Here is a 15,897-nt window from a genome sequence, read left to right on the forward strand (position 1 = left end):
GAACCAGAGGCTCTGGTCGTGAGACCAGAAGCTCTGGAAGAGAGACTAGAGGGGCTCTGGTCCTGTGTTGGAATATTTTCTGTGGCTAAGAACCAGAGGCTCTGGTCGTGAAGACCAGGAGCTCTGGAAGAGAAACTAGAAGGACTCTGGTCCTTGTTATGGAATTATTTTCTAAGTATGGTATACAATTAGAAGGGCTCTGTCGATACAACCACAGAGGCTCTGGCCCTAAAAGACTTAGGAGCCCAGAGGCTCTGTCAATGCAACTAGAGGCTCTGGCCGTCCACAGAGGCTCTGGCCTTCTTCCAGACTTGGGCGTTTTAAGATATATAGCTAGACGATACACCTTATATCGGAACTCACGGTTCCTATAATTTTAATTGATGTGAGGAACGTTTTAAACATAGTTGACCAAGGTTGACCTTAGTCGACGTAGTTGACCGTAAGTTGACTTTTATGTTAGCCTTTGGGAGAAATTAATCATTATATGTTATTTGCTATTATAAATTGTAGGTTGCCAGTCAGCGACGTTAGTTAAGCAATCTACGGTGTCAGGTGAGTCTTCATGAGATTTCACTGGGATGCATACCTAAGAACAAATTATTTTTATATGATATGAATTTCTGATGATGTGTACGTATGCATGATGTTTCAGTTTACATGCATGTTATGATATATTTTACATGTAYGCTATTTTATGAATGGTTACATGCTATGTGTTTAATCAGTTTTCAAATAACTCTAGCATAGTATTCCATATTAAAAGTTTGATGATATAAGGGTGGACATTTGACCAGTAAGTCACGACCAATATAAAACACTATCCGGACAAGTGGGTGATCAGTTAAGATTGAAATATCAACCCAGGGTGTGTTTGTGACTAAATGACCCATACCTGACTAAACGTTATACGAGATCTCATATGTTCAGTATCTTACAGATATATTTCTTTCAGTATTGGATGTTTTTCAGAAAATGCATACTATTTGGTACAAAGTTTACAAGTTGATATGTATGATGTGAAATGATCTTTACTCACGCAAACCATGAACTCACTGAGCTTTATAAGCTGACTATAGTATGCATCTCAGGGCCAGGAAGTTCGAAGTTGGATAAGGGCAAGGGACTCGCGTAGAAAGTTACTAGTTATTATCTTATCTTTAGTTTTGTCTAGCAGCGTTGTACTAATCTATTGTAACTTAACCTGGTATGAAGCGGGTTAGAACTTAAGTTAATTTTTGGTGATTCAAAGACCTCCGCTGTAAACGATTTGAACGGTGATATTTTAGCCATCTTTTGGAATATGTATTCAGGAAATGGTTTCAGGTTACGTGACATTCTCAAAAAAAAAAATGAGGGTGTTACAATTGTGTTCTAATAAAATATTTAATTATTATCTTTATAAAATATTATATTATTAAACCCAAAATAAAAAAATGAATTAAAAAATATACAAAAAACGAGAAATTTTAAATAGTTAGATTGTGACTAATATAAAAAAAATTCAATTTTTTATAATATCTTCATATTTATATTTTATTCATGTTTAATAACATTATTTTTCTCAAAATCACATAAAACCGTATTATAACATCGACTGAGAAAATAAATAAACAAACAAAACATTAAAATCAATATGTATCTCCTTGCATTGTGCGAATAACCTTCTAGTACATTTTAAATGTGTTCTGCTACACATCACATGTGATTATGTTTTTTCATTATTTTTCTTTTTTCAATGTTTAGTTTAAATCAATATTTTTAAATTTTAAATCAACATACGATTAGAAAATCACGTATGATTACGAAAATTGTAAATAAAAATCTTAAATAAACTACAATGATTATTAGTGCATTATTTATGCATATGATGCTTTGATTGTTTTTAGAGGAATTTAATTATTTGTTAATTTAATATTTTATTTGTTTCACATTTTTACTTGGTCACTAACTTTTTTTTCATTAACCTGGATTTTCAACCCGTTATGCGAGCCGATTAATCTCAGTGTGACCACCTACTTTGCAAATAGTTCGGACTCACCGTATTTGAACCTCCATGGCCACAAGGGGATTTTTATTCTTCCTTAGATTTGAACCTGAGACCTCCAGGTACTTTCAACCTTTGGAGCCAAGCTCAAACCAATCAGGCACCACCGTTGTGGTTGACTTTACTACTTACTAGTTAGGGGTAAACGACTCCTCAACTCAAGTCCTAATAGCAACCCTAATTAAGAGGCCGTTTACTAAACGCTTACCCGCTAAGTACTTAATGGATAATTTTTCTCGCCGGATGAACATGACAAGCACCAAGAATTTTACCCGGTAAGAACGATGATAAGGATGAAGAGTCTTACCCGGTAAATGAGGGTGATGACTCTTACCCGAATAAGCGCTTACCAGGTAAATTGTTGTATAGGATAGGTTTTGATGTACTATAATCTTACTCAATAAAATAAATTATAGTGTTAGACTCCTAACATTAAACACTTACCGAGTAAGCATTTAGGTAAACGACGCCTTAAGTCTCTAACTCGTTAATCAGCCTCCTCAACTCAAGTCCTCATAGCAACCCTAACCCTAAGTCCTCATTATTTGAACAACCGATTATACTCATGTTAATGAATTCGTAATTGTAACTTCAACTTTTGAGATGTTGGTACAAAACCATACCAACATAGACCAAAAAAAAAGTGGTACCAAGTAGAGTTGGTTGGTACATGATATAAATTCGTGTATACCAATTATAATTGATTAATACCCAGTATTAAAAAAAATGGTATCATACCATATTCACCCCTAATGATATGAGTAAAAACAGGGTATGAATAATAGTCTTGATTGTTTCTACCATAAAAATAATTCGAGGAGAGAGAAAAAAAACCGTTGATGCATATTTTCTACACTATTTAATTAATATGATTGTGAAGTATTTATTTTATATCATTTCTAAAATATTTTTTTTATATTGTCATAAATTATTTGAAGGTCTAAATTCTACAAATGGCATCTTAGGGACCGTTTACAAAATGGTTATCTGCATAAATATTTATCGGTAAAATACAACATTATCACTTACTTATCGTGTAAGATTTTAATCCACCAAAATGGTATCAAATACAACAATGTATCGGTAAGGTAAGAGTTATTGCTTTCACTTATCGGGTAAGACTCTCGGTACTTGTTTTTCTCTTACCAGGTAAGATTCTTTGGTACTTACTATATTTATGCGATAAAATAATGTTACTTGATAAATGCTTACCTAGTAAATCTTCAAAAAAAGGGTGAAGGTTATTTACGAAATTAAAATTGTTTTATTTATGAATTCTCGTTTTAGGACGATGACAAATCATAAAAAAAAAAAGTCTTTTTAATAGAAAAATAAAGTAATATTTTATACAAATAGCAACTAAGTAAGGGACCGTTTACCTAAACACTTATTTGGTAAGTGCTTAACGGTAAATTTCAATTCTATCTTTTACTTATTGGGTAAAATTTTAGTCTACCAAACGACATCATATATAATAATTTATCCAGTAAGTGCTAACCGTGGTAAGAGTCGTCGCCATCACTTACCGGGTAAGACTCTCAGTTCGTGACTTCACTCTTACTAGATAAGATTTTTGGTTCTTATCATATTCATCCGGTAAGGGAATGTGACTTGATAAGCGCTTACCCGAATAAGCATTTGGTAAACGGCCTAAATCTATAAAAAGTTAAAGGTTATTTAATATAAAATTTACTTTATTTATGAAAATTGAAATTTCTCCTTTTGGCGATCAATCAAAGTGATCTTTTTTTGGGACAACGACGGACATATATTATTTTGGGAAATTTCAGTTTCTATGCTTACCGTATAAATGTTTAAGGATGGTGATTTATCTCAATCTGAACGAAGACGGGGATTCCCAGCTAAAACGAGTCCCGGGGTCGGAGATCCCCGGTAGGCTCAAACCGGGGCTGTTACTCAAACCGAGGTTGGGGCCGGGAATCCCCGTTAAACTCAAACTAACGGATAATCTTCATGGGGTTTGACCAAGACCGGGGTTTGACCGGGGACGGGATATTAATCCCTGTACCTGTCGGGGCTCAGGGCTGTTATTGAAAACCAGGGTCAGGGCCGGGGATTACAAAACCCACCCAATCCCCGTCCCTGTTGCCATGCCTACCAATAATGTTAAAATAATTTGATTGGTTTAAATAAGAAAATGAGAATAGATTTCCACCAAATTTAAATTGGTCTCCTAGCCATTCCTCTTCCAGCTTTACCCAAATGTCACTACGTCCTACAAAATCCACATCTACGATATTGCGGACCTGGTTAAAAGACAAAAAAAATTCAAATTCCACCAGGTTAGCAAGTGGCACCGTTGTAGTAGCGGACCTGGCCGTCCCAATTGAGTATCTGGGTTGAATCTAATAATTTTTTTCTGTCTTTCAGCCAGGTCTGCAGTATTGCGGATGCGGATATTATGGACGAGGTGACATTTGGATAAACTTGTGAGAATAATAGGTAGGAGACCAATTTGAATAGATGGAATGACTATTTGAGTCAATTTCCCTAGATTTGTATATGTCGGTTCGCATGCATTTTAAGATAGATTTTTCAGATTCTTTTCAATGAATTCACATATAAATCTTTTTTTACTACTTTTGGACGATATTTAGCGTTTTTATTGAACTTTTCTCTGTTTTTTATTATTATACTCTCTTAAATACATGTTTAGAATTGTTTTCATTTGAAGCTTACCTTTTTCTATTAACCTAGTTACCTAGATATCCAACCCGCTATGCGAGCCGACTAATCCCAGGGTGACCACCTGCTTTGTAGATAGCCCGAAGTCACTGCATTTAAACCTCCGTGGCAACAATGAAATTTTTATTTCTCCTTGGATTTGAACCGGGGACCTCCAGGTATTTTTGACTTTTAGAGTCAAACTCAAACTAATCAGGCATCACTCTTGTGGTTATTTGAAGCTTACTTTTAACATATATTGTATTGAATTCCTCTCTCATTTACTTTATCAACAAAAATTACAAAACATTTTTTATGTTCATCTTGATCTTCAAGTACTAATTTTTCTATGTTTAACTTTGAATATAGAGTGAATCACATACTTGGTCTTTTGTGAATACCTTTTCTTTTTGGTTTTTCATCCCTCGAAATTATAAAATATACTGGTGTATAAAAATTATGTTTCAGAGTCCAAACTAGTCCTTCCTTCTAACATCGTTCGAACGTGCTCCGTTAAGTCAGTCATGTGCCCTTTATGTGAGGGGCATTTTAGTCATTTTACCCTTTCTCTTTACATCCCCTTCTTTTTTCAACCAGAAGATGCACCACACTACTGCCACTCCATACCACCACCACCACTGCAACCTACCTCCCACTATTTTCATGAAACTAAATCAAGAAAGGGAGAGGGACAAGGGGTTCACTGTGAAAGGGGAGGGGAATGTATTTCGCCAGAGAAAGAGGAGGGCAGTTGGTCGAGCGTTCAACGGAATGAGCATCTTTCAACGACAAAAAGGGAGAAGGGATTATATACTATATTTATTCATTATATATAAAGTATAAAATATTGATTTGTGTTATTCTTTTGAGAAAATAAGAAAACAGAGGAAATGACCAAAATGCCCCTCACATGAGAGGCATATGACTGACTTAATGGAACATGATCTAACAGTGTTAAAAGGTGGGACTAGTTTGAACTCCAAAACACGATTTTTGCACCCCTAGTATACTTTATGATTTCAATTAAAAAAAAAGGTATTAAGAATATTATATCGATGTTTGAGCCCATAAAGTTTACTACGAAAATGTAAATGAAAGATTGAATTAAAGCATTTTTTGAAAATCCATATTACCCTTCCCATGCATATGAATCAAGTTTTAAAAACACATATTTTAAAAATCTAAATTATCCTAAATATAATTAAATTTTTAACCAAACAAATTTTATAAAAAAAGTGTTTTATTCTCTTTAATTTCGATATCCATATCAATATCTTTTTCCCAATCTTTTTAACTGCATTTTCAAAATTTTAGTTACGGATATATTCATACGTAATACATTTAGGGAAATTGACTCAAGTAACCATTCCACCCATTCAAATTGGTCTTCTAGCCATTCCTCTTTCGGGTTTACTTAAATGTCACTATGTCCACAATATCCACGTCCGCGATATTAAGGACCTGGCAAAAAGACAGAAAAAATTATTAGATTCAACCATGTATGCAATTACGACAGCCAGGGCCGCAATTGCGACATTACCACTTGTTAACCTGGTAGAGTTTGAACTTTTTTGTCTTTTAGTCAAGTCCATAATATTGCAGATGTAATGACATTTAGGTAACCAGGAGAAGCATGACCAATTTTAATGGGTGGAATAGCTATTTAAGTCAAATTTCTTATATTTACCATATTATAAAACATTTATTTCATTATCTTAAAATCTCTTAAAAATTTAAGTTTACAATCGAATACGTAGACGTAGAACTTCTTAAAGCTCCTCCTTTATACTCTATAAAATTAATTTGTAACTAACTAATAAATATGTTCAAATAAAACATAAGTGTAAGCCCTACCAATACGTCATAAATATTAAGAGTTTTTCGTGACCAATTTATGTTCATTGATCAACTTTATAAGCTAATGATCTAAAGTTGTACGGTGACAATTTTGTGATTATTGAAAAGTCTCATGGCAATTTTGTGATTATAAATGTTCAGATTGTAGATTTAATCCAATGGTTGAGAATTGATCTTACGGATCTCACGAAAAACCCTAGGTCTCACATGATCCCAAGTATATATATATATATAACCAGGGTTGGGTTCACGTGAGACCAGACTGTTTTCGTGAGACCACATTTTTACACTTGAAACTTCACAGCAAAAACATTGTGAAGGTTTAAAAAAGTCAAACCTTCACAGCAAAAACACTGTGAAGTTTCAAGTGTAAAAAAGTGGTCTCACGGGTCTCACGAAAACAGGTTTATCTCACGTGATCCCAAGTCTAGTTAACCAAAAACTTCTTTCGCATTCTTAAAACAATACAAAATTATAAAATGAAACTAAAAGTGAGAAAATAAAACGAAGCAATGAAGTAAATATGATAAACAAAATATTACTATAAATAAAAAAAATAATATTATTTATTTTTGGTAAGAAAGATACATTAAATAAATAATTTATAAACTTTTGTTAACTTCGATGGTACAATGAATCATTTTTTAGTGACAGAAACCAGGAGAGGAAAGCAAAGAAACCTAAAAAAGGAATTATACCATGCTTGGTCAATTCTGCCAAGTATTCTGTGTCTGCAACATCCACCCCACCATCAAGAAGCCTTCTATTACAAACCTACAGCTTTGATCACATAAACATTAGTCTATAAATTCAAATCAAAATAAATATATCTTAATGAAATTCACCTCAAAATCATCATCACCTCTCAATCTTCCTCTGCTTTTTGAAAATTATAATGCCACTGCTCACTCTTCACAATCTAAAACTGGAACTCCATAGCCACCATGAAAAGCCACTATGGAAGCTCCCTTCAAGATTGTCCATAACAAATTCCCAGAGACCCGAATGCCAGTTTTCGCATTTTTTGCCAGCGAACCAGGTCTTTCTCTCTTTTATCTGTCTGCATCACCAATTTGGCATTCATTAACGAACCATAAGATTTGTGTTTTGTTTTCGCCTTTTTTTCCAGCAAACCAGCTCTCTTTTATCTGCATCAGCAATGGCATGCATTAGATTTATTATTTGCTTTTGTTATGATACAATTCCTAATTGTTGAAATCCTACATCAACTAGACACATACCCATGCTCTTATACCATGTTAAGATGTGTGGAAGGCTTCACATATATACCTGTTTTGATGGGGCTGATATGGGATTCCAACACTGACATATAAATGAAATAAAATGAAAATGTAATTTACCAGAGTGTTGCCGCGGTGGTGTTTGGAGAAGGGTCACAGCAGTCGAGATTGTATCCATTAACAAAGAGAAGATCAGAAGGTGCCATTCCAATTGCAGGAAGCTACAGGCTTATTGATGCAGTCATAAGTAATTGCATCAATAGCAATATAACAAAGATATATGCCCTTACACAGTTTAATTCCACTTCATTAAACTCCCATCTCTCTAGAGCATATTCTGGTGGATTACTAGCAAATCAAGAATTTCTAGAAGTCATCGCAGCTTATCAGAGTCCAGAAGACAATAATTGGTTCCAGGTTCTCCATTAGTCACATTTTAACACTACATTTGCATACATACGTATTTTACAAAACCAAACGAAAAACATAGTATATCCCACTCGAAGGTAGGTTCTGAGGGGTAAGATGTCTTATCTCTGTTCCAAGAGACAGAATACCCCTTATCATACATAAATATTATCCAAACATGTTTGTAGCAATTTGGGATTTTTTTATATATGTAGGGAACTGCAGATGCTATGAGAAGATGTTTATGGGTATTAGAACAGCATCCAGCAGTCGAATTTTTGGTCCTTCCAGGTCACCATCTTTACAAGATGGATTATCAGAAACTTATAGAAGCACACAGGAAGAATAGGGCCGATATAACAGTTGCTGTCTTGGATAGCGTGAGCGATCAGAATACAGGTTTTGGTAGTTTCACATTAGATTCTGAAAACCGCGTTATTTTGTTCCGAGAGGAACCAGAATTGATGCTGTTATCAGTTAAGTGGCATACATTCAACAGGTAATTTTAGGTCATTGTTCTTGATAGAATATGATTCTTAAAGAAGATCAGATTGATCTCTTTTTCAGGTTCAAGGCTCAAAGTTTAACGATGGTTTTCATAAAAAGTTTTCTGGTATGGGGATTTATGTCATGAATAGACATGTCATGATAAAGCTTTTAAAAGAATCTTTCCCTAAAGCCAACGATTTGAAGTATGAAGTAATACCAGGTGCAATATCCTTAGGATTGAAGGTCAGTCTTGCTTGGATTCTTTTACTATTTCTAATAAACAAATCACAATAAAAAGCTTTTTAAAAGAACCTTATATTTGATGTAAATATAGGTTCATGCTTACCGGTTTGATGGATATTGGGAAGACATGAGAAGCATTGAAGCATATTATCATGCAAATATGGAAAGCGCAAAGAAAACAAACATGAAATATAAGTCGGTATTTCTGAAACCTGAAAAGAATGTAAAAATCAGAGAGCGAAAAAAACTAACTACATACTTCACCTCTTGGTAGCAGCTTCTATGATAGAGAGTTTCCAGTCTACACTCTGCCAAGACATCTGCCTCCATCTCTAGTAACCGAGGCTGTCATCACAGATAGCGTCATTGGTGATGGCTGCATTCTAAATGTATGAAACTTCCATCGAATAGAGAATGTGTGGGTGTGTCCATATACATAAATAAATTTTTATATATGGAGAGAGAGAGACTCAGGTTCAGGGAAAACCATAAAAACAATGGAGAACTTAGAAATACCCGAATAATTATTCATTTGTAAGATGTGCACATGTGCATAAAAGTAACTGAAAATTTTTCCTGGCTTCTATGCACATGTGCATACCAAACAAATTGCTTTTTATGCACATGTGCATACGGTATAGATGAATGGTTATTAGAGTGTGCTCAGTTTTCCATTTTTTGCGGTTTTGCCCTGAACCCAACCCTATTTCTTCTTATTCATGCAATATTTCATGGTTCTTTAAAAAGTAGAGATGCAGCATCAGAAATGCAGTCATTGGGCCAAGAACGAGGGTTGGAGATGGAGCTGTAATAGAAGATTCAGTAATCATGGGATCTGATATCTATCAGGTAAATGATAATCAGCTTTACCAAGATTTTCTTCCTTAAAAGCTAAAAACTTACTGTCGGTCCTTTTGTTTTCTAATTTCGCATGCCAACAGAGCGTACTTGAGCAGAACATTTGTGGCACACACACAAAGCAAGCGAGTGTTCCAATTGGTGTCGGGGAAGGTTCTTACATAAAGAAAGCTATAATAGACAAGAATGCGAAAATTGGCAAAAATGTTAAGGTATTTCTCACCAAGATACATAAACACACAGGCTATTTGAAAATTTAGTAAGACCATTTATTCTGTTCTTAACACAAAAGAACATGTATGCTTTGTTGTCATGTAGATCATAAACAGGGACAGCGTGCTGGAAGGGAATAACGAAACTGATGGATACATCATTACAGCAGGCATAATTGTTGTTGTGCGAGGTGCAGTGTTCCCAGACGATAGCATCTTATGACATCAACGAACAGAAATCAATCATAAAAGACTTCTTTGATCCCCATCAAAAAATACCAAAATTGCTTCACAGACTTGAAGATTTATGGCTGCGGGAAACTAAAGGACAAACCTCAGATGATGCATATGCTGCTGGGAATTTGATGGATTTAAGGAGATTAATGCTGAGATTTCAGGAATAGGTATAGGAATAGCTTTGGATATTGTGAATTTGACTAAGAAGAAACTGGGTTTTTTCATTAATGAAATTACTCGAGTGTTCTGTAAAGAGAGCACATAAATGTGATTTAGTAACATGATCAATTTATACAACACACATTTACTCGATATTTAACATGACTTTGCTGAGGGAATACCATCCAATGCTTTAAAAAGCTAACAGCAATCCACTTTTGGATCATCTTGACTGTAAAAAAGCATATTGGGATATAAGTATTTAACATCAAGACCATGGTATATCTGACACCAAATTTAGGGGACACTTTTGTATTTGAACAAAATAACAACCACTATAGCACCGTGTACCATCAGAAACTCAAGGTTGCTATGGCCATGCCGTTTCTTGTTCCATCTATCAATGTATTATTATATATAACATTTTCTTATAAGTAGAAAAATTAACTGGTACAAAAGGAGTATGAGAACCATGACAACATATAATGATGTTCATCCTCTGAAAATCTGAACTTCTTATATCAGGATACATCTTCTTTGACATTATGTAATGGAGAAATGTGAAAATGAAGACGGAAACATTTGGCACTTTTGTATCTGCATTTTAACCAAATTATATTACAGAACTTACTTATGCATAAACAATTGGATGAAAGAATGTGCTGCTGTGAATGAAAGCTTTTCCTCCCTTAGAGTTTGCTGACTTGATTAAATCTGAATTCACAAGTCCCACAAACGAGTATTGTGGCGGAACACGGTTTTCGTTAAACTAAAACCGACAGTCTCTTGTTCCATTGATGGAATACCTAAATAAAAAAACCCACTTTAGGACTACAGCTTCTCATGCTGATGCAGTTCAGAGTGTAATTGCCACTTAGTCACTTACAACCCAGGGAAGCCTAAAAAGTCGATAAAAAAACAGGAGATGTGCTACTATTTGGAAACATATATATAGGGGACATTTCATTTACAAACCACCCAATTCTATCAAACTATACAAACCAATCTTCGTCGTCCATCTAGAGTCATGATCATAATGAATGAACCTTATCATCTTCCATATATATCTCAATCATAATTAATGAATCATGATAAATGTCCATAAATATCTCTATTGTTTCCTAATATCATGGTTTGTATAGTTTGATAGAATTAGATGGTTTGTAAATATATTATTCATTTCATTGACATTGAAAATGTCTGCAAAGATTCTTGTACATGGAAATTGAGTGGTATGATCCAGAGGCAAAAATCTACAAGGAAATCAAGCAACTATCAACAATATGGATTAAAACCAAATCAAACTAGCCCATTATATCCCACCCGTTCGCTGACCATGTACGGTTAAAAAGTAACTGAACTACTTATGGCATCTCACATTAGTAGGTTTCCACCCATGTGACGTAAATTTATATGGAGCTTTGTCATGATGCTAAGAGCTTTGTCTCAAATGTAAATATATGGACCTGGACAACAATTAAATCTACAGTAAAAAGAAAAATAAAGATTCATTGCATCCTTGAAAACTAGGTGGCAAATATAATTAGATATTTAGACAAGGAGGGGTCATTTATCATCTCACGAAAGGGGCATATGAAACATTCGCATGTACTAGAAATCTTGATCAAGCAAAAGAGAACATCATCCAACAGAATGCTGTATATATCTGGAAATATTAAGTAGCAAACTACCTGACAGTGAATTTCTTCTTTTTTCTTGATCAATTTTCGGGTCGTAGGTACAAGAACCATTGTTTCTGCAACCTTAAGTCACAAGAAAATTGACACAATACATTGTTTGTATTACACTATTACACTATACTAGAACAACAGGCTTTATGGTGATCACCATTTTTGGAATGGAAATGATGGTGATCGCAGCCTAACTAGAATTCACTTTACCAAATTCTAGAAAATCAGATGCAAATCTACAACACCCGCAAAATCTACCCTCATTCTTTTGCATAGAAAAAAAAAACATCTGAACAGTTAAAAGTAATCTCTCATCAAGAAGAAACTCTCTCTTTAAAAAACCAAGAACATCGTGAGCTTGATGGTAACATGGATAGTGGATATACATTTAACCTAGCAACCATAACTTCTGCTGTTCATGTTTAATTCAAATGCTGAAAGAAGTGTAGTAAATTCATAAAAGTAGAAAATCAAAATTGCTAGTTCTTAAGGTCACGAAACAAGAAAGTGTATTAGTGTTTTCAAAGAAAGGGGAAATTCAATCCAAGATCCTAAAACATTGAGGTAGCGCTCGGGAGCATGGAATTTGAATAAACATTGAATTAAGCTGCAATTTTGCTTACGACTATGAACCATGAGATCGAATTTTCAACGATGCATCAATATCAAAATCTATATATAACATGGTAAAATAAAATCAAAATCAGCTCAGAATTTCCAATCGGAGACGAGGCGATGCAGATCTGTATCGTGTTTTCTTTTCCAAATACCTGAACGGATCAAAACACCAGGTCTTACACCACCAACACCTCCATGAGCAAATCAAACTCTAATTTGACATTGGGATTTGGGTGGCAGAAACTTTTAACCGAACTGAAGATTCAGAAAGTTTGTGGTATTTTTCTGAATTTTAGAAAACTTGTGGGGGCTTTCTTGTGATGAGCAGAAACTTCAGGGGTCTTCCTCCAATTATTTTTGACTCATAACTCAAATTGCCATATTTTTTTAAGTTATTTATTTTTTAAAATCTAAATACAGAAAACTTTAAAGATATGAACGGACACAGAAATCTTAAAGAGACATGAATGCACAAACAAGAAAATCAAGGAACGTCTTTTAGAAGAGAACTAGGTCATATTTCAAGAGAATACTAGTAAATTATAGGTTTGTTCCACTTTGTTTTATTGGGGTGGGTGGAACACACCTTTTCCAAGTTGTTTCACTATGCTATTGTTTGTTTCACATAAAAGTCATGTCAAACATGGATTAATGAGTTTTAGGTGGCGTTTGGTTCGCAGATTCTGGAGGAATCTGAAGGAATTGGAATGTTGAATTCCTTTGACCAGATTCATTTCCTTCGTTTGGTTCATTCTTTTCGACGGAAGGAATCTTTAGATTCCTATGAATTCCATGGATAAAGGATTTTAACATTCCTTAGCAACTACATGGTATTTTGATGGAATGGAATCTCTATCTTCATTATACCAAATATGCCCTTAACCTAATATATTATAATCTCATTAAACTCAATATGACCATCGTCGACCACCTCTCGACCACTATTGATCTGAACCACTGCCGACCACCACCACCGACTACCACCGATCTAAACCACCACCGACCACCACCACCACCAATCTGAACCACCGTCGACCACCACCACCGATCTGAACCACCGCCGACCACCACCAACCTGAACCACCGCCGACTACCACCGATCTGAACCACCACCGCCGACCATCATCACCAACTACCATCGATCTGAACCACCACCGACCACCACCACCGACCACCACCACCGTCAACTACCACCGATTTGAACCACCGCCGACCACCATTGATCTGAACCATCGTCGACTACCACCGATCCAAACCACCGCCGATCTGAGCCATCACTGATCTGATTCACCGTTAATCTGAACCACCGCCGATAACCACCATCTGAACCACCATGGACCACCACCGATCTAAACCACACTGACCACCACCACCACCGATCTGAACCATCGTCGACCACCGCCGACTACCACCAATCTGAACCACCGTCGACCACTACCACCGACTACCACCGATCTGAGCCACCACTGATCTGATTCACCGTCAATCTGAACCTCCAACGATAACCGCCATCTGAACCACCGTGGACCACCACCGATCTGAACCACTGTCGACCATCGTCATATGAACCACCACGGACCACCATCGATCTGAACCACCTCCAACTACTACCGATCTAAAGCACTGTCGATCTAAACCACCATTGACCATCACTGATATGATCCATCGCCAATTTGAACCACATCTGACCATCGTCACCTGAACCACAACGGACCACCATCGATCTATATCACTGCCAACCACTGACGACTACCATTGATCTGAATCACCGTCGGACACCGCTGACCACCATTGATTTGAACAACCACCACCGCCACCGCCTATTTGAACCACCGCTGACCACCTCCATCTGAACCACTGCGGATCACCATCGGTCTGAATCACTGCGGACCACCACCATCTGAACCACTATGGACCACCATCAATCTGAACCACCATCGATTTAGTAACGTCGTTTGGCTTATGATTATATTTGGGTTGTGTATTTTATATTGTTTTACATATTAAATAATTATTTTATTAAAGTATTTTTAGTTTTAAAAAATTAATTTTCAAAAAACGACATTTTGGTCATTTACCAAAATTTTATTCCAATTCTAAAGCTACATTCTGTGAACCAAACAAAAAGATTCCAATTCCTTAACAGATTCCATTTCAATGTCTGCCAACCAAACAGGTGGTCAAACCTGACAACATTTCATTCCAATTCCTTCAAAGTCAAATTCCTTTAACAGATTCCATTCCATCCAAAAACATTCTGCGAACCAAACACCACCTTATTTTATTAATTATGTCATATCATGTTCAGTGTACCTAAAAACATCATTACTGATCTATTTGAAATAGTAGTGTAGATGTAGATAGTAACTTATTAGAGTAATTTATATTCTTGGTCCTTATGATTTGAGGTTTGTTTGACTAAGGTCCCTAAAACGCATTTATTACACTCTGGGTACCTATGGTATGCAAAAATGCACGCTCCAAGTCCCTCAAGCTAACGAATTTAGTTAGCCTGGTTAAGTATAAGGATATTTTTGTCTTTTTTACAATCTCTTATCCTTTTCCTAATAAAAGATAAAAAAAACAAATATCTAATTACTTTATTATTACTATTATTATATATAATAAAATAATACATATAAATATATGTACACACATACATAAAAGCCAGCCACACACCTGCACTTCACGTTTTCACCGTCTTCCTCATGTTGACCCCCATCTACGAGCTCCCCCTACACTATATGTCTCCACAACCAGTTTTCCTCCATTCATTGATGCCCCTCCCATGACTCCCCCTCCCCCTTATTACTCCCTTTACATCAACGCAAAATACACATACACAACACAGAGGTTAAACCCACATACCACAAGAAACAAGGGTTTTAGCAACGAGTTTTATCGTCACTAAAAGTCCATGTATCCTCATAAACAATATATAGAGACGACATTTTGTCRTTGTAGCTTGTGGATGAAACTGTTCAAAGGCCCGTCCCTGAAACTCACTTTTCTTGCAGTAACATCGTACACACATACACCTGCAATATACATTAACAMACGACTGCAAATTTTATCCTTCCCCTCTCTTCCATGTTGGTTGGTGTATATGTATAAAAGTTGTTTTATGTGTTAAAAAAAGTAGAGAATGGTTG

The 15,897-nt window shown here is 35.6% G+C and overlaps 1 protein-coding gene and 1 long non-coding RNA gene across 2 annotated transcripts; one reads left to right on the forward strand and one right to left on the reverse strand.

Moving 5' to 3' along the window:
• The first annotated feature begins 7,457 nt into the window (after positions 1 to 7,457).
• Positions 7,458 to 10,559, forward strand: LOC112513330 (inactive glucose-1-phosphate adenylyltransferase small subunit 2, chloroplastic). The gene is made up of 9 exons (XM_025119562.1): positions 7,458 to 7,628; positions 7,954 to 8,247; positions 8,454 to 8,706; positions 8,795 to 8,970; positions 9,062 to 9,165; positions 9,248 to 9,359; positions 9,721 to 9,819; positions 9,912 to 10,040; positions 10,147 to 10,559. The coding sequence occupies exons 1-9, from the start codon at positions 7,485 to 7,487 to the stop codon at positions 10,261 to 10,263; spliced, it is 1,428 nt and encodes a 475-aa protein (XP_024975330.1). The 5' UTR covers positions 7,458 to 7,484; the 3' UTR covers positions 10,264 to 10,559.
• Positions 7,550 to 12,945, reverse strand: LOC112513331. Its single transcript, XR_003069272.1, has 4 exons — positions 12,128 to 12,945; positions 11,068 to 11,242; positions 9,235 to 9,315; positions 7,550 to 7,737 (listed from the first exon to the last, which is right to left on the reverse strand). It is a non-coding gene; the product is annotated as an uncharacterized LOC112513331 (long non-coding RNA).
• Between the last annotated feature and the right edge of the window lie 2,952 nt (positions 12,946 to 15,897).

This window comes from Cynara cardunculus (assembly GCF_001531365.2).
Source record: "Cynara cardunculus var. scolymus isolate 2C chromosome LG 5, CcrdV1, whole genome shotgun sequence".
Classification (NCBI taxonomy): domain Eukaryota; kingdom Viridiplantae; phylum Streptophyta; class Magnoliopsida; order Asterales; family Asteraceae; genus Cynara; species Cynara cardunculus.